Below are 22634 nucleotides of genomic sequence, written 5' to 3'. Positions count from 1 at the left end.
TTTCGAAACCTCAAATTCTAAACTCGAGGTCTTGTAACCAAATTCGTGGAAAATTACTACTTTCTCGAAAACTACGTCACTTCAGAGGGAGCTGTTTCTCACAATGTTTTATACCACCAACCTCTCCCCATTACTCGTCACCAAGTAAGCTTTTACGCTAATAATTATTTTGAGTAGTTACAAATAGTGTCCACTGCCTTTAAGACTAAAAAAGGCTATGTTTTCCTCCCCACCAATCCTGCATAACTCAAGGCACTAGACACCTTTGGTAAAAGACCAGTAGTTTCACTCGGTGTATCCCAACATAATAACAAATCTTTGGAAATTTTGACCCAACATTGGCCATCGAAGTTGTAAGAGAATATTACAAGAAAAAGCACCGTTGTTTCACAGTTAATTTTTGTTCGTTCAGACGCCTATTAAAAGGACTCAGGCCGGAAGTCCACATTTTTAGTGAACAATATTTTCCTTTTCTAAAAAAACTTCCCTTTTCTCAAAAAAACACAACTACACTACTTTAGAGGGCGACCTTTCTCACAATGTTTTATACTATCAACAGCTCCTAATTACTCGCTATATACCCAAGCATTGTATTATGCTTATAATTATTTTGAGCAATTACCAACTACCTGCAAAGTTATTCTATCACAACCTCCCCCCCCCCCCCCAAAAAAAAAAAAAAAAAAAAAAAAACCTATGAAGAAGACTAGGATACATCTCAGAAACTTTGTTTTTTTAACGACCATGTTTATAATTTTGATATGACCTGTACTGACTCACTTATATTTAAATTTAAAACTTCTAAACGTTTAAAGGCAGTGGACACTATTGGTAATTGTCAAAGACTAGCCTTCACAGTTGGTGTATCTCAACATGTGCATAAAATAACAAACCTGTGAAAATTTGAGCTCAATCGGTCGTCGAAGTTGCGAGATAATAATGAAAAAAGAAAACACCCTTGTCACCTGAAGTCGTGTGCCTTTAGATGGTTGATTTCAAACCTCAAGTTCTAAACTTGAGTTCTCGAACTCAAACTCGTGGAAAATTACTTCTTTCTCCAAAACTATGGCACTTCAGAGGGAGCTGTTTCTTACAATGTTTTATACCACCAACCTCTCCCCATTACTCGTCACCAAGAAAGGTTTTATGCTAATAATTATTTTTAGTAATTACCAATAGTGTCCACTGCCTTTAAGTTTGAAAACATCTAAACGTATACAAGGCAGTTTTTTAAACAGACGAGGAAGCAGGTAGGACCCCATAATCAAATTGTCAAGAACTATGTTAAATAAATAATAATTTATTGTGAATATACCATACCATACCCTAAGATCCTCTCCAACAGTTTTTGCTTTCAAACACAACCTCAAAACTTATTTATTCGAGTGTATTATAATTGCTCTTGTTTTGTGTGTAAAGTGCATTGATCATGTGTTTGGAAATGAGCTATAGAAGAACTGGTTTTATTTATTTATTATAATAAAGACATGCATTACAAAAATGCACAACATAAGAAAAATTGCTAGATTTAAGAAAACATTTAAACACTATTTATAGCTACTATAAATAATACAAACTAAATTTCACAAAGCACTAAGATTCTGGTAAGCATAATTTCGTTGTGCTAAGCTACATTTTGCGCTTAATCAGCTCTATGAAATTGGGGCATTATCCTAAAATGCCATCCCCCTCTCCCCCACCTTTCCATTCTAAGCATCCATTCTTTACTACAGATTAAACAAAGAGAAGATATAGTCATCTTATCTTTTGGTGGCTTCCCCCCTACACTGCGCCCTCTTTTCCAAACCCCTCCCTCAACCCCTTCCATTCTAGCATTCCCTCATCTTCTTCAAATAACAGGAAAACTCAATTACAGAAAGAGACCAGAATAAAGCATCCCTTTCCTCTGGCAACTTACACCTGTTATATCAATGTAATTCCTTTTCAAAACTGTGGACTTAAAGGAAATTAAAGAACTAGTAAAAAAACAAAATTTGTGAAGATCACAGATTTACATAAAACTTACACGGTCTAATGATGATAGTAGAAAACATCCCTTGAAATATTTCTGTCTGAAATTTCTTAAATGATGAGAAACAAATAATCTCATTTCACGTTTTGTGACTATCGCTCAGTAAGCGTTTTATTCATTTTTGTTTTGGCATCGATGCAATACAAAATTTGTAATCGGTTTTTCACTATTCTCTCGTGACCCAGATGACAGATCAATCTCAAACTTCTATAGGTTTGTCAGTTTATGTATATGGTGGATTCCATAAAATGCTTACACTGCCAGCAACTTTTTTGCTAGCAAAACCAATTTTGTAATGTTCCTTTAATTGGATCATACACAAACCAGCAGGGCTGCTATGACTGCCCCACGCAGATAAAATGCTCATCCATTAATTTTATAAATGCCAAGAACGTAAACAGACCCACTTCTTGAAAAGGATGTGTACTTTCTGAGTTTTTTATGGCCAAACTCAGAAATTTGTGAATGAGCTTTTTAAGTGCAGACTAGTGGGGTTATTTTTTTATGCCTTTACAGACTAAACAAAATATGAAGCTAACTAAGGGTGCGTTCGTTTAGCTTCCCTTGGTCTACCTGCAGTGCTCACTTAGGTGAGCCCCAGACACGAGCTAAATGAACGACCACTCACCGCTCTCGTAATGACGTCGTTTACCTGGGGCCAGACCCCAAGTGACCCACTCCACAAGCAGGGCACTGGGGGCTGACCTGGAATGACATCAAAAGTTTTTCAAACGCACCGGGGTAGATGACCCAGGGAAGCTAAACGAACGCACCCTACGACATCTTATCTCAACCCTCAAACACACCTTCTTTCCCAACCCGTCCCTCAACCCCTTTCGCTCTACACAATCCCTTGTCCTTTACTGACTAGGGGTTTATTTATTGATGCCTTTACAAACTAAACAAAATAAGAAGCTAGCTGAGACATCTTATCCTTAGGTGCCTTCCCCCCTCGACCACGCCCTCTTCCCCTACCCCTCCCTCTACCCCTTCCCCTCCCACCACGCCCGCCCCTTCCTCCACGGCGGATGCTTGCGTGTTTGGCTTCGATTAACGGAAGAAGTACTGGATCACAGAACATGCAGCCTGAGTGATGTGTCTCGTTGTTTGCTAACGGTGTCTTGGACTGGTGACAAAAACAAAAATCAAAGAGAAAAACGTTATTAAAAATCACAGACATGTCTACAATAAGCCGATTGCGAGTTCATGGTGTTAATTGATTTGAATAATGTCTGGTTCAATGACGTGCTTTAGTCACAATGTACCGCTTACATGTATAATATACATTTGAATTCCTCAGACGATAGAGACAGTTTCTATGTCAAATGGTGCTAGAGTTTTTGATAAATCAATGTCACGAAAATAGGTTTCACATGTACATAAACTTTTGTCTCATAAGACGAAAATTATTTTCGTGACTTATTTTTTTCATTTCTCAAAAAAAACTACAGCACCCCAGGAAGTAATATTCGAAGGGAAGCTTTCTACCATCATTATCTTCAACTGTGTGAGTTTAATGTAAATCTGTTTTGTGTCCTACAAAAAGTACCCAGACCCTTTAATCTGGTTTTTGAAATGAAAATTTTGCAGCAGTATGGTGTAAGGACACCACAAGTAAGGTGCTGTGGCACAATATGCAGCCAATCAGACCAGAAACATTGGGGCGAACCCTTCTCTTTATGATGAGTGAACTGGGTCCTTATATTGTGTAACATATACATGGAACCTACAAATGTATGGCTTCACGTCCCATCAAAAGGACGCAGCCATAATGGTCGAGTGCCTTGCTTATACCCCCTTCACACTGAACTCGTTCCCACTACGTTCTGAAAAATGTAGTCTTGGTGCAAGACGTTGTTACTAACACTATCACTAAACTATCGCCACCCCTGCTCGCCGCGCCTATTACTATCATCTTGCACCAAGACTATAGTTTTCAGGACACAGTATAAAACGAGTAGTTCGGTGCGATGGGGATAACAAAGGTGTCACGACCGGAACTTGAACCCACACTCTGCTGAAACACCAGAGCTCCAGTCCGTTGCTCTTATCCGCTCGGACACGACACGCCATCTCCTGGCCAATTAGTACTAAGTGCTTTTAAGGGTTTCTTAGTTTGTTTACCAAGAAGGTATTAACAATACCAAGAGGATCAAGGTGGAACTTATCTCCATGTTCATTTAATCACAACTTGCTTAAATGCTTCGTCAGGGTTAAAATTAGAAATGTTTTCAATGGTGTCCAAGGACAACTCTTAAATAAAACATTTTTTAAGCTTCAATATTTGTGTAGTTAGCAGGACAGCACCCTTTTCTTCTCTGCAATCCCTTCAGAACATTTTATTAAGTTATCGTCCCCCAAAACCAAAAGAACAATTATCAGACACTTTAAAATGCAGTACTGCTAATTCATTTAGCGTCGCTGGAGGGCATTTTAAATGTAGATAATCGGTAACTTAATTATGATGTTTTGCTTTGTTGTTCGGGAGAAGCCCGGAAGCTTTAATTGTTCTATTCAATGTTGTCTCACATGAATACTGAGAAAAAAAAGGAAAAGAAATCGATGAATTGAACATTGACAATTTTGTATTGAGCGTCTTGAACACCCTTAAGAAAGCCTAAATAGGAAGTTTTGAAATCATCAAAAATCTTTACAAAATATTGAACACAATCTTCCACGAGCATTAGGGATTTTTTTGTGTTAGTAGTGACATCAAGTTACAGGAGCCTTAAAGGGGCATTAAAGGCAGAGTATGCTTTTGGTTATTGTCAAAAACATTTTTTTAAGCTTAATTAAAGGCAGTGGACACTACTGGTAATTACTCAAAATAATTATTAGCACAAAACCTTACTTGGTAACAAGTAATGGGGAGAGGTTGATGGTATAAAACATTGTGAGAAACAGCTCCCTCTGAAGTAACGTAGTTTTCGAGAAAGAAGTAATTTTCAACGAATTTGATTTCGAAAACCTCAGATTTAGAATTTGAGGTCTCGAAATCAAGCATCTGAAAGCACACAACTTAATGTGACAAGGGTGTTGTTTTCTTTCAATATTATCTTGCAACTACGACGACCAATTGAGCTTAAAATTTTCACAGGTTTGTTATTTTATGCATATGTTGAGATACACCCAGTGAGAAGACTGGTCTTTGACAATTACCAAAAGTGTCCAGTGTCTTTAATCTAACAGCCTCATTCTCTTGTTTTTTTGGTTTACTAATACATATTTTAACTATTTTTCCTCTATCCTCTGTGCATATTATTTTGTTTAGCTGTGTCATAATTTTGGTCTCGGAAGACAAAAGTTATTTTAGCGAGTAAGTAAAACAGACCCAAAACATTTACAGTCTATTATATTAGGCACTGTACTATGATGTCTTTACACCACACTGCTGCAACCGTTTACTTAAAGCCATTATACACTTTCGGTAAACAGTATTGTCCAAGTCCTACACTTCGTGTATCACAACATATATATAAAACAACAAACCTGTGAAAGTTTAGGTTCAATCGGTCATCGGAGTCGGGAGAAAATAACGGGAAAACCCATTTTTGTTTCCGAGCGTTTCGCCGTGTCATGACATGTGTTTAAAATAAATCCAAAATTCTCGCTAACGAGAATTTATATTGTTTTAATGTTTTCTCAAAAAGTAAAGCATTTCATGGAACAATATTTCAAGAGAAGTCTTTCACCATTACCTTCTGTAAACCCTGTAAATTATTTGTAAATCTGTGTGAACCTTTTTATTTATTTTCTGTACCGAAAGTGTATAATGGCTTTAAAAACCTAAATAAAACAAAACTTGCACATCCACTGGACAGCTTTAGGGATCGAACATCAACGGACACTACCCATCAAATTACCCAACACTTGAACGAGTCTGACAGAAACACACCTGGGAAACAATTAACTAAATCATCCTCACTAAAATAACTCCACCATGTTCAAATGTGATTACTTCAGGTAGCGAAGTTTAGTTTCCCTCATCAACCGTAATTAAATTATAATTTTTTTCAGAAATCTGTGAGAATCCAACACACCCTCCAGGTGCACAGGGAAAATTGAGTTATATTTGATGCGTTGTCTAAATTTAAACGAGGGGATGAGTGATGTAATGGCAGGCGCTTGATTAAATTTCCGCTTGTTTCATTTGTGTGGGTGTTTGGTTTTGTTTTTTTAAATTCACTGGACACTATATGTGAATACTAAACAAAATTGTTAGTATAGAACAGCTTACTTGGTAATGAACAATGGAGAGCTGTTGATAGCAGCAAATCATTGTGACAAACGGATCCTTCTTAAATTTGAGAATATGGTAACTTCTCACTCAAATACTAAAATACTTAAAGCCTGAAGCATTTTATGAGGCATCTGATTTGTGCAACAAGAGTGTTTTTTCTCTTGCAACTTTGATGACCAATCAAGTCCAAATTTTCATATATTTGTTATTTATTATGTGTTTGGAGTTTATCGCTCAGTGAGCGTTTTATTAATTTTTCTTTTTGCATCGATGCCACGCAAAAATGTTTTTTACTTTTTTCTTGTGACCCAGATGGCCGTTCGATCTCAAACTTCGACAGGTTTGTCAGTTATGTGTATATGGTGGATTACATAAAGTACTTACTACCAGCAACTGTTTGGTTAGCAAAAACCAATTCTGTAATGTTTCTTTAAGTTGCATTAAATATTATAAGATATTCTGAATTAGGGAATGTCCTTGTTTTTGACATTGGAGTTCTGAAAAATAGGGACAGTCCCATAGAAAATAGGGACAGCTGGAAGATATGCATGCAGCAAGAATCTTTTGGAAGAGCATATTGAAGTGTCGTGGCCAAGCAGTAAAGAGCAACAAATTCAAACTCTGGTGTTTCTGATCAGCAGAGTGTGGGTTAGAATCCCCAGCCGTGACACTTGTGTCCTTTTAAGTAATACACTTAACCATTGCTTCGTCCTTCAGATGGGACGTAAAGCCGTTGGTCCCATGTGTTGTGTAAAGCATGTAAAAGAACCCAGTGCACTTATCGAAAAGAGAAGGGGTCCGCCCCGGTGTTCCTGGCTGTGGCTGCTGTATGCGCCATAGCACCTTGTAAACCCTTATAAGGTGCTACATAATTGGGTCTCAGAATCCATCACTGCAATAACCTATCTTTCTGAAAGTTTGTATAAGTTTGAGTACCTTGTTTGGTAGATACGTGCGCTACATGTATATTAGACTTCAATTTTCTAATTATTATTATATTATCGGACTGATTCCCAATCAATAATTACAGGAAAAAGAGAAGCTTGGCAGCTCCCTTACCTTATTGAAGTCGACGTTGAGTATTGATGCTTCACACGTCTCACAATGGTTCTTGTCAACTGTTATTCGATGAGCATCTTCAAATATATTCATAATCACATTACACCTGAAAAAAAAGGAGTAAAATAATTTTTCTGAAAAAGGTTGATCAGGCCTTTTTTTTTTAAGGTATGGTCAAAGACTGATTTTTGTCAACTTAATGCTGTGTGAGACCTTTCCCATTAACATTTGTTGCATCAGGGATAAAGAACACAATATGTTTTTACCCGCACACCTTTAAAGCCATTGGACACTTTCGGTAAACAGTTTAGTCCAAAGGCCCACACTTCCTGTATCACAACTTCTATATAAAATAACAAACCTGTGAAAATTTAGGCCCAATCGGTCATCGGAGTCGGGAGAAAATAACGGGAAAAAAAAAACCTTGTTTCCGCACGTTTCGCCGTGTCATGACATGTGTTTAAAATAAATCCGTAATTCTCGACAACGAGAATTGATAATTATTTTAATGTTTTCTCAAAAAGTAAAGCATTTCATGGAACAATATTTCAAGAGAAGTCTTTCACCATGACCTTCTGTAAAGTTATTTGTAAATCTGTGAACTTTTTTTTTTTTTTCTGTACCGAAAGGGTCCAATGGCTTTAAGATACTGGACAAATTTGGTAATGACTTAAAATTTATTTTAGTATATAAACTTATTACTTTCACAAATTGTGTAAGAAAAAAAATCCACAAATCACTCGGATGGGATTTGAACCCCAAACACCTTTGCATTGCTAGAGAAGATGTCTTACCACTAGACCAACGAGCTAGCCCGATGCCTAGAGGCAGTTCAAAGTCTGAGCAGCAGTTGTCGATTAAATAGATGTTAATTTTTGCATCAGCGGTAAAGAATATAATTTGTTTTTACCCGTACGATGTGCATTGGCAAGTTTAGTAATTTCTATGAAAAATATATATTAGCATAAAATATTACTTGGTATCGAGCAATCAGAGAGCTGTTGATAGTATGTAAAAAAAAAAAACACTGTGAAAACGACTCCCTCTGAAGTAACATATTTGAGAAAGAGGTAATTTCTCTCTAAAATCAGTGACTTCTGCAAGCACACGTATTCTTGTAAAAAGGGTGTTTTTTCTTTCATTATTTTTCGAGCAACTTTGTGCTAATTGAGCCCAGATTGTCACAGTCTCGTTATTTTATGCGTAATGTTGGGATACACCAACCATGCCAACTGAGAATACTGGTCTTCTTGACTATTACCAAACATGTCCAGTGCTTTTAAGCAATGTTTACTCGGTACTTTCTCAAATTCTGTGAGCATTGCTTTAGATTAGTCACCCTTACGAAAAAATCAGAACACATAACACCCATCATTCGCTCTCTTCATTGGCTTCCAATTCACCAACGCATCCACTTCAAAATTCTTCTTCTTGTGTATAAAGCTGTTCATAATTTGGCTCCGGTATATCTCCAAGACCTCATAACCCTTCGTTCTTCTTCACTTTCATCAGCTACCCGACGCCTCCGCTCTTCTTCAATTGCTCATTTCCAGCTTTCCCCGGGACCCCGCACCATGACACGCTATGGCGATCGGACCTTTTCAGTCATAGCTCCAACACTTTGGAACAAGCTACCCACCCACATTCAAGCAGCTCCTTCATTAGACACTTTCAAATCTCAACTTAAAACCCATCTGTTTTGTCAATCTGGTGATAGCGCTTAGAAACATCTGTATTTAGCACTCTATAAATGTTGTAATTATTATTATTATTATTATTATTATTATTATTATTTTTATTATGTAAAGGAAATCTAAAGTCTTAAAAGGAGTTTTGAAAAAAGCATCCTAAAAACAAGAACAATACTGATAAATCACATTCCTGATGTAACAAAAAACAAACTTACTTATTGCAAGCGAGTCTCCACTTTGGCGCTGATGAGGGATCTAGTACCATGACTCCATTCTCACACTCAATGCACTGAGCCACGCCCAGTTTGATGATTGAATGGGAACAGGTTGGATGAGTGCATTCGTTGCACCCCATCCCTTTCCTCATCTCAGGGAACGGGGGGTTGCTGAAGCAATACGGGCAGACTGGGTAACTCTGGAACGGGCGAAAAATACAGAAATAAAACAGTTTGGTTACTTCGGGGATAGATATTTGCACACTTGTATACATAACAAAACAAAAATTGTGGTAAAAAATAAAAGTACCGGTATGTAAGTTTTGTGAATTTGTTGTATAAGAAGGCAGAAATGAATTTCCCATCCGGGATAATAAAGTGAATTGAATTGAATAGGAGAGGAAGTTAGTGCTTGTTCAACTCATTTTGATTTTGGTCTTTAAAGGTTATTGGACACTATTGGTAACTGTCAAAGACCAGTCTTCTCACTTGCTGTATCTCAACATATGCATAAAATAACAAACCTGTGAAAATTTGAGCTCAATTGGTCATCGAAGTTGCGAGATAATTAAGAAGAAAAAAAAAAACCTTGTCATACAAAGTTGTGTGCTTTCAGATGCTTGATTTCGAGACCACAAAATCTAAGTCGGAGGTCTCAAAATCAAATTCGTGGAAAATTACTTCTTTCTTGAAAACTACTTTACAACAGAGGGAGCCAGTTCTCACAATGTTCTATACTATCAACCTCTCCCAATTACTAGTTACCAAGTATTTTTTTTATGCTGATAATTATTTTGAGTAACTACCAATAGTGTCCACTGCCTTTAATTTCGAGGGTGTTATATTTCTAGGGCTTGAGTCGGAACTGTATTTCTTACCTTTCCTTTGGGTCCTGAAGACCACATCACAAGCTCAAAGTCATCCAGTGGGCACGTGATCTCCTTGTAGAGCTTGATGGTTCCATTCTGGGGTAGGGTGTAAGTCTCCTCACATTGTGCGCAATGGAGACGACAAGGCTTGGCCGAGATGTACTTCATGAACCGATGACACTTACCACATCTGTAGGTTAGAAAAAAACATAAATCATAATGATAATATTAATCTGGATGTTGCAGTCATTGGGTGTTTTCGTTAAGCTAAACTGGGTTGACCCCTGTGTGTGGCGTTTTTTATTTTCCAGGACGAACGTCCTACGCTCGTCCTAGAAAATGGGGTAAATGGGTGCCTGTGAGGGCAGCGATGGTTCTTGTGATTGATCTAGCCGAATGGTGCATATTTATTCATTTTGGTTATAACCTATATACACTGATGTCTGTTAGCACTGTATACTCAGTACATATTTGTTGCACAGGCTGTATACTCCCCAGGGAGCTGAGATGGTTTAAGGAATGAATAAGGGTCCAGTCACCAGGAATAATTCAGTTGGAAAACCACTTTGAGACGCCCTTCGGGTGTGAAAAGGGCAAACTGGTTACCTTGAGAGTGGCTTTCTTATTAGTCGCGGGTTCGAATCCCACCAGAGTAATGATGCAGTGATTTTGTTCACCTTCACAGAACTCGGGAAAGAACCGAGAATACAGTGCCATGGGTGTATATGGGTATATTGGTTGGGGGGGGGGGGAGGGGGGAGGTGGTGGGGTGAGGGGGAAGAGGGGTGAAAAAGGACATCATTTGTACCTTGATAGTGGCTTCCCGGTAGCCGCCAACGGAGAGAACGACACCTCAAACAGCTCATCCATTCCCTGAATCTGCTCCACAAAATACTGAAACTTCCTAGTGAAGATGTCCAGGGTGTGGCGTAGCACCACGTGGTAGTCGATCTTCCCGTGAGCTATCAGGTTTAGCTGCTCTTCAACGTTTGAGCGCATCGTCGGCAAAGACAAGTCCGCATCGATCTAAAAATAAAAGATGTCCGTCAAATTCTATTAGGCCGACAGACCCCTTGCATATGATGTCACGCTCTCAAAAAGCCCCATACCTAAGGCCAAACTGAGGCAGATCATTGGACGATATTATTTACTGTTCTTTATTCATAAAAACGTGTGCATGAGTGACCTCAGGTTTATTGACCCAAGTAGTTCAATGTAAACGCACCCCCTTTTGTGAAAAGGCTGAGTTTTTTTGGCGGAACTCAGAAAATCTTTACCGGAGCTTTTCATTAATGGTATAAATTATTTGAACTTTCAGTCAGCTGGTTAGGCAAAAATAAAACCATGTTTGGCAACCTGCCTTTTTGAAAAAAAGGAAGGACATGAAGGAGGAGTCCCCTTTTTTTTCTCAAAATTTTGCTCGACTCATTTTTAAAGACAACCGGCTGGGCTATTTAAAAAAAATTGTCTGAGATACACGTAGTTAAAACTGTATATTTTTTTCTTAAAAAAAAACCCACAAGAAAAGGGCCTCTCAAAAGCATGCGGGCTGAGACGCTTCACGTGTTTATAATTTTTGATTCATCTGGTTACCTTTTGGTATCCATGAATGAGCACAATACCCAGCCTGGTGGGTACCAGTCGTCGTCCACTCTCCACCTTTACGTAGTTACGTTGGCAGATGTTCTCAATGTGTACCGGTATGCTGGCGTCGGTCCCTATACCATGTTTCTCCATTAGAGTAATCAATTCACTCTCTGTAAGGTAGTCTGGTGGACTTGTCTGTCGCTCCACGAGCTTAGCCTGAAAGTGAAAGACATCTTAATTTGACTGAAAGCTTTTTTGCGTACTTTGAATGTTAAAATAGTGCAGGTACTTTTTGTACGGCACAAAGATAATGATGATAGGAAGTTTCTCTTAAAATATTATTTGCTGAGGTGCTGTAGTTTTTGAGAAACGAGTAAATGATTTTTCTAAAACAATTTTCGACTCATAAGACGAAAAGTACCCAAACCCTTTAAGTGTAGACCTCACCTTGAAGTGGCTATTTGGCTTTGTGATGCAATATACAAAAATTAAAAAAACAATAACACTCCCCACACACTACCCCAAGGCTCCAGAGCAGGATCCAGTTTCACCACGCATCACCGAGCTCCGTTTCCCACCTCTATTTCCCGCCTTCTTGCATCACCAAGCTACTCCGCCTCCACAGTAAAGCAGCATGCAGCTTTCTCCAGAAGACGATCAGAGCATACTGATCGAAACGCGATTCGAAACCAACGGTTCTTTCAGAACCACCCCAACTCTTTAGAGAAAGTCATTACATGGTGTTACTGCAAACCTTACTATATCCTATTTCCACCATGTAAAGTTTCAAATCGTACTTAATAATCAGTTACCTCGTTGAGGGTGCAAACGTCTCCTGTTTGAACCACAGGAAGTGTCTCCATCGTGTTCATTGCTTGCCATTTCATGAACGTTGTATATCCAGGATCAATAACCGTCTTCCCCGTACAAGAAAACTTCTCTTCGTTGATCAGGAAAGTGATGGTCTTCTGGAGATACTTGCAGTCATAACTGATCTGAATAACAAAATATAATAACAAAATAAAATAATAATGGTCAAGTGCTAAAACATCTACCCTGATTTTGAAAGGCGTCATCATCATCATTTAGCGGTCGCAACCGAGATTCCATGCACAACGTCACGCCAGAGGTGTTTATCCCTCAACATGTTCGGAAGGTCAACGTGTTCAGCCTCCGTATCTCTCCCGCTCACGTCGATGCAGTTGAGTGGTCGAGGACCTCTATTAGGACACGGCAGTCTCCAATATAACAGGTCAGGAATGACCTGGTCTTTGGCACGATAGCAGTGACCTGCGAAGCGGACTCTGCGTTGAGCAACAGTAGTAGAGATTAGTGGAATATCTCCGTAGATCTGTTCTTTGGTCTTGTGCTCATGCCATGAGATGTTCTGTACCCTCATAAGAAGCCTGGTGTATGTGCCATCAAGGCGATCTTGAAACTCTTTCTTCATGAAAGGCGTGGGCTCATCCTTCGGATGGGACGTAAAGCCGTCGGTCCCATGTGTTGTGTAACGCATGTAAAAGAACCCAGTGCATTTGTCGAAAAGAGAAGGGGTTCGCTCGGTGTTCCTGGCTGTGGCTGCTGAATGCGCCGTAGCACCTTGTAAACACTTAGAGGGTGCTAAACAATTGGGTCTCAGAATTCATCACTGCAATTACCTATCTTTCTGAAGTTTGTAAATCAGCACCTTGAGTACCTTGTTTGGTAGATACGTGCGCTACATAAGACTTCGATATTAGGACCTTCTCGACTTACTGGCAGACTGGACTCAAGCTCTGGTGTGTCTGATGTGTGGGTTTGATTCTTAGGCATGTTAGGCGAGACACTTGTGTCGTTAAGCAAGGCAATTAAAGGCACTGGACACTTTTGGTAATTGCCAATGACCATTATTATTACTTGGTGTATCCCAACATATGCTTAAAACAACAAACCCTTTCAAGCACCTTGAGAGTCACTGAGTGACGGCGGTATGCGCGCTTACTAAGAAGCCACTATTATCATTATTACTTACCGTAGCGATAAAATGTAAGACGATATATTCATACAGTCTCCAAGCCTCCCCTCCGATCTCGCTCTCGCTTGCGCTTCTCATGGGTGTTATGGGAGGATGGTCCCCTGCGTCGTTCCCTTTCCTCGGCCGATTGATCCCTTTGTTGAGTAGATCCCTGATCTCAGAGTTCCATGGGCCGGAGAGTTGCTGTTTAAGAGTTCCGCTGAAAAATATCAAAGTGAAGACCTTTCAAAGCTATCACCATCTCCTACCCTTCAATGAACATCTCAGTGACTGGCTTTAAAGACACTGGACACTATTGGTAATTATTCAAAATAGTTTTTAGCATAAAAACTTACTTGGTAAAGCGCACTGGAGAGCTGTTGATAGTATAAAACATTGTGAGAAATTTCTCTCTCTGAAATAATGTAGTTTTTGAGAAAAAAGCAAGCATCTGAAAGATTACAACTTGTGTGCATCAAGTGTGTTTTTTCTTCCATTATTCTGCTGAAAAAACACCCGCCGCACAAGCTGTGTGCTTTCAGATGCTTGAATCCGTGACCTCAGTTGAGGTATCAAATTCAATGGGTTCAATGAGGAGAAGCATGGAACTTGATCGAAGATTCCTTGATGGAGTGTAAACTTGAAGTAGTTCAGAAATATAGTGGGGAGCCTTGCCATTAAGTGCTTTGTGGACAATGAGCATTAGCTTGAAGATGATTCGTTGAGAGATAGGGAGCCAGTGTAGTTGTTTCAGAATGGGGGTGATAGAACAGGATTTTCTAGACAGTGTCACAATGCGGGCAGCAGTATTTTGGAGGCGTTGAAGATGGGAAATCTGGTTGTTAGGAACACTGTAGAGAAGAGCATGGCCGTTGCCAAGGCGAGAAGTAACAGATGTTTTTGAATAAAACTGACTTCATCAACACTTACATGAGATCAAAGTTTTCCGGGTAGTGCGTTGTTTCAGTACGTGGATAGCTGATGTAACCTTGAATATACAACCTCTCCGCAATCTGCATTGCATGATGGGGACTCATACCTAACGAGGCGCTCGCAATACGCATCAACTCTACCGTGTTCAGTGCTTGAGGGCGCTGTTTAACCTTCTCCTTTTGTGTCACACCAGTTACCCTGAAATAGACATAGTGTTTAAGGGTTGTAAGATTTTCTCGTAGAAAAGAAGTGGTTTAAAGAACAACATAACACATGATAAATTTCTCAGATGAATTTGATCCTCTCACATACATCAACAGTCTCATCTCACAAAAGCTGCCTTCTTCATCCATGAGCTTTCGTATCGACATCCAACATTCATCTTCAACTTTCCAATGGCCCATGCCTGAATACCCGCTATGGTGATAAAGCATTCTTAGTGGCTGGAACAAGCTCCTTCTTCACACCTGTGACTCATCCTCGATCAGCTCATTCAAGACTCATTTAAAAACACATCTTTTCAGACGAGGTTAAAGCGCTTTGAAACGCCTGTGGAAAGCGCTACACAAATGTTATTTATTATTAATATTATTATTATTAATAAAAATAATAACATTACCTACATTACTGATGGTGTCTGCTGAGGTGTCTCTGACATTTGGGCAACCTCAAAGTTTGAATAAACTGTGACTAACAATAAACTTGCGGGTACAACCACGCAATAATTCTCTTTTGAGGAGAGTGCTTACTCTGAAAAGAGAAGGTTTGGTCTCGACATTTCAACAATAACTCTGCTTGTCTTCAGGCATGTCAGGAGTCAAGACCAAACCAGCTCTTTTCAGAGCCAACATTCCCTCAAAAGAGAATTATTACGCAAGTTTACTAGTTATTCATTTATAGTTTAAGGCCTTTTCACACTACCTTCATTTCGAACCGCGTTGAAACCTACCCAGGTCCTCTCCTGTTCAGCCTCGCTTCTTTTTTCGACAGGGATCAGAAATAAGAAACATTCCCACTGGTCTTTGCATGAACCGGCTAACGGTTCACGCCGAAAATGAAATTTCGATAAGGATTGAGATTTTCAACCCTAGTCCCTGCCAGGGTTGATTTCTATCCGGCTAGAGCATGCTACCTGGTACAGAGGCAGATTGAAATGTTTAAAGTGTGAACCAGGTTGAACAAAATCTCTGGTTCGGAAACCAGTTCTGACCTTGAGATTTTGGACAGTGTGAAAAGGCCTTTATTCTCATCCTCTACACCAAGCAAAGCTTCAACATCCCCAACCTAATATGATTAATAAAAAATAAAAAAACTTACTTGGCGTCTTTTTGTCCCTTGACCAGGTTCAGGAACATCTGTGCGATATCTCGATCAAACATCCTAACTCTGTCCCAATCCAGAGTGAGATTCCTACCGCTTGGATGGGCAACCTGAAAATTATCAAATCAAAACGATCTTTAAGAAAAGAAACATTCTGGCGAACTTCATATCAGGGGACAAGAAACACATTTTCGGGACTGTTGTGTGAAGATTTACTTTTTTAATATGGTGCTTCCACAAAGCTCACCTGATTAAACTGCCACTGTGCAAATTTTCAAATCCTACTTATACATGTAATAGGGAGTTTTTGTTTTTCGTGATGGTTCTACGATGGTAAAGATGACATTTGGCGTGGTCTGCACATGCGTCAGGGTTGGGGCAGTGGTCCCTCAATTTCTACGACAGAACTTGGAATGAGTCTGCGCTTTGGCTGACTCTGCACTTTGGCTGAAAACTACTAACCGTTGCAGAACCATCTGTCGTCGAAAAAAATGAAAACTCTGTAATGAAAGTCTTGTACCCTACCTCGGTATGAATGATCCAGAATGGTTCTGGCTTGAACTCCTGTATCTTATCATGACGGTTGACGCACAGACCCAAGGTTGGAGTTTGGCACGGACCGTACGAGATAAGAGTACTGTCTAAATCTCCGTATTTACCCTGATGATCAAAGAAATAAAAAAAAGTGAGTGACATTGACGCTGTGTTGAAACTAGCCTCTCCTCAAGGCATTTGTGGCCTTTTTTCAATATTTTAAGGCATTGGACACTATTGTTAATTACTCAAAATAAGTATTAGCATAAAGCCTGTCTTGGTATCGAGCAATGGGGAGAGGTTGATAGTATAAAACATTGTGAGAAACAGCTCCCTCTGAAGTGACATAGTTTTCGAGAAAGAAGTAATTTTCCACGAATTTGATTTTGAGACCTCAGATTTAGAATTTGCGGTCTCAAAATCAAGCATCTGAAAGCACAAAACTTGGTGTGACAAGGGTGTTTTTTCTTTCATTGTTATCTTCAAACTTCGACGACCAGTTGAGCTGAAATTTTCACAGGTTTGTTATTTTATGCATATATGTTGATATACACCAACTGTGAAGACTAGTCTTTGGCAATTACCAATAGTGTCCACTGTCTTTAACCAGAAAGTTGACAAATGGTAGTCGCAATTTGACTAAGCAGTCAATAGTCTTGACTTCGACACTAGTCCCGCAGTCTTAATCACAGTTAATTTTATCAAAAAGAGTCTCATAATTGTATAAAATTATGAAGCCCAACCTGGAAGAATTTGGTTTGGTATCTGGTGAAGGCGCAACCAATCCGAAGGTCCAATTCCTGCCTGGCGTCGACGGACAACGCCTCGTTCTTGTTTGGTTCGACAAGTCTGTCCATTGCTCCCCTAACGTCAGTATCGGTGATGGCACTAAAACGAGCTCGGAATACAGTCTGTTGTAAAACAAACAAACAAAAATTCAAAGTAATTATGGATTCATGTCAAGGCCAAAAACTTGATCTACAAAAAAAGGTATCGATCCTTTAAGTGCGACAAGATACAATTACATTTTTTGATGTGTGTAAAGCACTGTTGACTTGGTACTTTCCAGAAGCACTGTAGTACGCGTACTTTCCAGAGTCCTGTGAAAAAAATCCAATGAGCATTACTAGGGTGGGATTCAAACCCATGACCTTTGTCATTCTAGAGCAAATGTCTTACTACTAGACGACCGAGATTGCCCAATAGCTAGAGGTTGTTATGATACACATTGGTGTGTACATGTACATGGTGTTTGGGTGAACAAAATAATATTCTTTATCCCCACTATGCCCAATGCAAATTGACCATCTACTAAAAACACACAAACTTTACACACTGGTGCATTTTGCTCCATATGGAAGCTCAGAGGTGTCGAAAATGCCTCAGAAGCATTTTTTGTTCTGCTTAGTGCTTTGTAAGACCAGACTTTTGCTTCAAGCATCTTACCTGTTGGCTCATTGAGGTTTTATTCATGACGGGCTGAACACAGTCTACAACCTCAAAGCAAATATTCTCCCCTTCTTTGTCACAGTCAAGCCACAAGATCAGGTAGTCCACCCCTCGACCCTGTAATGGAATAGTCCAAACACTATCAGATAAACCACGATGGAACAATCCGTGCAGAGCATAATGGGGGTGAGAGTCAACACTGTATACCTCAACATGTTTACTGGCCAACAACTTATTTTACAAGAGCTGGGCCCAATTTCATTTGTGTGCTTATTGTGTGCAAATTTTTGTGCTTACTGTAGCAGAAAAATGTGTGTAAGCATTAAGCATATTTCACCATGATTTCTCAAATAAGCAGACAAATTCTCACTGCGCATGCTTGTTCACCATGTAATTGTATTGTTTCGTCACTTGTGTGCTAGATCGCCTAAATCAAAGGTTAGCTCAAAGGAGTTGATGAGGCCCAGATGAAATTAATAAGTCATTGATGGTAGGCCTCCCGAAACAAGTGGGCTTTCAGAAGTGATGGGATGCTGAAGGATGTTGTGTCCCTGATGTGATGTTACACCATAGCAACTTGTAAACCATTAAATGGTGCTAAGGATTAGGTCTCATAATAATTCAAACAAAGTTCTACATGCCTTGCTGAAAATACTGCATGTTACAGCACCAGCCGTTGATTTCACAAACAGTTAGGACTCGTCTTATCTCGAGTTAGGACTAACTTAGGATTAGTTTTAAGGTCTGCATGCTACAGTACATAGTTGGGACTCGCCCTAAGTCATAAGATTAATCCTAAGTTAGAAAGAGTTATGTGAAATTGATGGCAGGAGCATCACTAAAGGACAGATAATGCTCGCTATAATAACAAGCCAACTACTATTAATAAATGTTGTTTTACAGAGGTTCAAAAAAGTTCAAAGACACTGGACACTATTGGTAATTGTCAAAGACCAGTCTTCATAGTTGGTGTATCCACTCAACATACGCATAAAATAACAAACCTGTGAAAATTTGAGCTCAATCGGTCGTCGAAGTTGCGAGATATTAATGAAAGAAAAACACCCTTGTCGCACCATGGTCACACGAATTTGTGTGCTTTCAGATGCTTGATTTCAGGACCTCAAATTCTAAATCCGAGGTCTCGAAATCAGAGGGAGCTGTTTCTTCAGAGGGAACGTTTTATACTATCGACCTCTCCCCATTACTCGTTACCAAGTAAGTTTTTATGCTAATAATTATTTTGAGTAATTACCAATAGTGTCCACTGCCTTTAATCTGAGAAAGGTTTCTGCATGAAATGTTTCTGCACGTTTTAGACACAAACCTCTTGCTGTAGGACTCTTGGGATCGACAACTTAGCATTGGCTTCCTTCTGCTCAGTGGGGGCGTCAAACAACTCCGCCTACACGTACAAAAGGAAACATTGTAAATGTCAGACACTCAAAAACTGATTTTTTGGGTTGAACAAAGAATTGACTAGAGTGGGATTCGAACCAACGACCTCCGGATTAACGTGCCGGCGCTCTACCAACTGAGCTATCTAGCCCTATGTTGGCGGTGTCCCTATTTTGTCAATATCTTTGTTCGGGGATGCCAGTCAGAAGCCATACAACCGCTCACTGCCGTGTAGCCAGGGATCACACCCAAATTACGATACAACCTGGGAAGCGACAGCTAGGGGATCACCTTAAGGGGATGCGACTTTTTGTTTCAGATACCAGTATAAACCACAAGAGAAACTGACTGGGTAAATTTTGAAAACTGATTTAACACAAACAACATGCCTGCACAATGCAACAAAATCAATTTGGTATGGTTCTCATTTCAACCGTGTTGCATTCTGATGTGTTTGGCAAGTTATGTACACATGTAGAAAGGGTGTACATGTACTTACTGGGTCAACTCTGTCCCAGTTATTGAAACGGGAATTGAAGTCCAAGCCCATCACATGGCCACACACAGAGGTAAACTATGTAGAAACAAAATGATAAAGAAGCAAACCAGTATTAGAACCAATTAACATGAATGTAATTGACAAAAGACTCTTTAATAAAGCCATTAGTATACACTTTCGGAACAGAAGAACAAATAAAAGTTCACAGATTTACATGTACGTGTACCAATAACTTACAGGGTTTACAGAAGCAGGCGTACTAGTTTGTATATATACATGTACACTACATGTTCAATGTTGACCTGTTTCCAAATTGAGATATTCATTTTTAAATTTTGTAATAACATGGAGGGATCTTTCCGTATGGTGCCACCACCTTTTCACTCATTTTTACAAAAAGGGATATATCAATCAGGTAAATTAGATACTATATTATTTTATTTCGAATGAAAAAGTGGTGGCGCCATACGGAAACTTTTCCACATGGAGGAATGGTAAAAATAAGCGACAAATTTGTGGCAGGACTGACATGAGAGGCAAGGAAAGGGCTCTTCTTGTTCTACTGGAAAATTTTCCGTATGAAATAATATAGTATCTAATTTACCTCAATGAGAATGAGATATCCCTTTTTGTAAAAATGAGTGAAAAAGTGGAGCGCCTTACGGAAAGTTATCCAATACGATAGTATATACCTTGAACTTGCACGACTCTCCCCTGAAGACGCCGATGTATTCATGCACGGAGCATACGCCATTTGACGCCTTCCTCGAATTCAGATTGCCTCGCGACAAAATTTTGGCCAAGGCATGAGCAAGTTGAGGCTTCTCAGCCACCATTAAAGCTGTTTTCATTCTGGTTTTCCCAAAACAGAGACGTCTTGCAGAAAAACTACAGGAAATTATTTCCTAATCAGCTTCTGAAACTGCGTAAAAAGGTGAAACTATTCACAGTCGAAATGCTTAACACGTTGATAAATACCGCTCCATGGAAGCCGCCATATTGAATAACCGGTTGCATGATGGGAAATACCATTCTGATTAAAATTAAGAGATCGCTCCATATGCAGACGCGTTCCTATTGGTCAGAAGTTACAGACCTTAAAAAGCAATAGCGTAACAAATATTTTGCAAACACAGGAAAATACGTGACTGGAGAACTAGAGATAGGCCTATGAAGAAGCATTATAACAAGAATGGTCCATCTTTAGATAACATAAAATTATACGTCTGCATACAGGAATTGGATGTGAAAAATGTAAAAAAAATTAATCATGGCAAAAACTTCCCTTTTCCAAAGATTTGCAGAAAAAAACACTTTGGTTCTCCCAAGGATCCACAAAGGAAAGGCTGCACTATCAGACAGACAACTTGAGAACTGATCCCTCTAAAAAAAATCTACTGCTTTCAGGGCGGGCTACATTGAAAGCTCCATCTGAAGTAAAGTCATTTTTCAAAATCAAATAAAATATACTTCCTGGGGTGGATTTCACAAAGGTAGACCTAACTTAGGCAATATAATGCTAAGTAAGAGATAGGACTGCATGGTCCTAAGTTAGGATAAGTACTGCTCCTAACTTAGGACTGGTCCTATCTCTTAGCATTGCCTAGGACTAGTCCTACTGTAAGTTAGGACTACCTTTGTGAAATCCACCCGGCCCTGGCCTGATGGCGAACTAGCCTTTTTAGGTATCAAGCGGACGAAAGCACACAAAATTGTGCAGAAAAAAGTTTACTTATTCAACTTATGATGGTCAATTGAGTCAAAGTTTCAACAGATTTGTTCTTATGCATATGTTGTACACACCCAGTGAGAATACTTGTCTCCATGGGCCTCCAAAGTGCTACAGTAAACGTTGCTGTACGCTGAGACCAGGGCCCAATTTCATAGAGCTGCTTAAGCACAGAATTTTGCTTAAGCAAAAAATTCATTACTTAGTAAAATCAGATTACCGGCCAAGACTCCACTCAATTGTTATGCTAAGTAAACAACAGCTAAATACTAGTCATAAGCAATGTATATGGCATGAAATTCTGGCCAGTAACATGTGTAAAATAAGCGAGCTATTTTCGTGCTTAAGCAAATTTTTTGCTTAAGGAGCTCTATGAAATTGGCCCCTGGGCCCAATTTCATAGAGCTGCTTAAGCAAAAAATTCTGCTTAAGCAAAATAGTCCATGCTTAGTAAAATCAGAATACCGGCCAAGACTCCACTCAATTGTTATGCTAAGTAAACAATAGCTTAATAACCAATCACAAGCAAATACGCCATGACATTTTTGCCAGTTACGTGTGTAAAATAAGCAAGCCATTTTTGTGCTTCATAACCAAATGTTTTGCTTATAAGCAGCTCTATGAAATTGGCCCCTAAAACGGGGCCATTGTGGTTTGTACGGATGGAGGGCGGGTACACAAAACCCATGGACTCCCGTCAGAGCATCTAGCAATTTTTTTTGGTTCTAAACCTTGGTAAAATTTTAAAATGAAAGCAATTAATTTGCATCTGCATCGATCATAGTGATATTGAAAAACAAAACCAATAATATGTGGAACAACAATTATTAAAAAGATGGATACTTCAGTTTATTAACTTCTATTCCAAATTTACAAATTATTTTAATGCATAATTTTTATGCAATTTAATAGTAAAATAAAATAAAACATTGGCCTATCTGATAAAACAAAATATCATAACACCAAATGTATCACAAATATAGAATTAATTTTAAACGTTTTCTTTTACTATAAAATATTTACACATTTCAAATAATATTAAAATGTGCTTGCTTAAAGGAACACGTTGCCTTGGATCGGACGAGT

At 39.1% G+C, this 22634-nt stretch overlaps 1 protein-coding gene across 1 annotated transcript; it reads right to left on the bottom strand.

Annotated features, from left to right (window-relative positions):
• Positions 1 to 818: 818 nt before the first annotated feature.
• Positions 819 to 20800, bottom strand: LOC139953917 (DNA topoisomerase 3-beta-1-like). The gene is made up of 16 exons (XM_071953520.1): positions 20512 to 20800; positions 19820 to 19894; positions 19250 to 19327; positions 17920 to 18039; positions 17217 to 17384; positions 16465 to 16599; positions 15937 to 16049; positions 14617 to 14817; positions 13705 to 13906; positions 12506 to 12688; positions 11700 to 11909; positions 10915 to 11132; positions 10116 to 10296; positions 9238 to 9437; positions 7332 to 7437; positions 819 to 3158 (listed from the first exon to the last, which is right to left on the bottom strand). Exons 1-16 carry the CDS (start codon positions 20668 to 20670, stop codon positions 2931 to 2933), a joined length of 2577 nt encoding a protein of 858 aa, XP_071809621.1. The 5' UTR covers positions 20671 to 20800; the 3' UTR covers positions 819 to 2930.
• Between the last annotated feature and the right edge of the window lie 1834 nt (positions 20801 to 22634).

Source organism: Asterias amurensis, chromosome 22 (assembly GCF_032118995.1).
Source record: "Asterias amurensis chromosome 22, ASM3211899v1".
NCBI classification, from domain to species: domain Eukaryota; kingdom Metazoa; phylum Echinodermata; class Asteroidea; order Forcipulatida; family Asteriidae; genus Asterias; species Asterias amurensis.
The sequence above is the reverse complement of the archived record's forward strand: the minus strand, read 5'-3'. Positions and strand labels throughout refer to the sequence as shown.

Bases quoted from the DNA above. Each gene is read 5' to 3' on its own strand.
- LOC139953917 (XM_071953520.1), bottom strand. From the start codon at position 20,670: ATGAAAACAGCTTTAATGGTGGCTGAGAAGCCTCAACTTGCTCATGCC. The intron at 19,328-19,819 runs GTAAGTACATGT...TTGTACGTGTAG, and splicing joins ACTGGGACAGAGTTGACCCA to GCGGAGTTGTTTGACGCCCC. The intron at 14,818-15,936 runs GTAAGTTTTTTT...TGTCTATTTCAG, and splicing joins AAGGGACAAAAAGACGCCAA to GGTAACTGGTGTGACACAAA.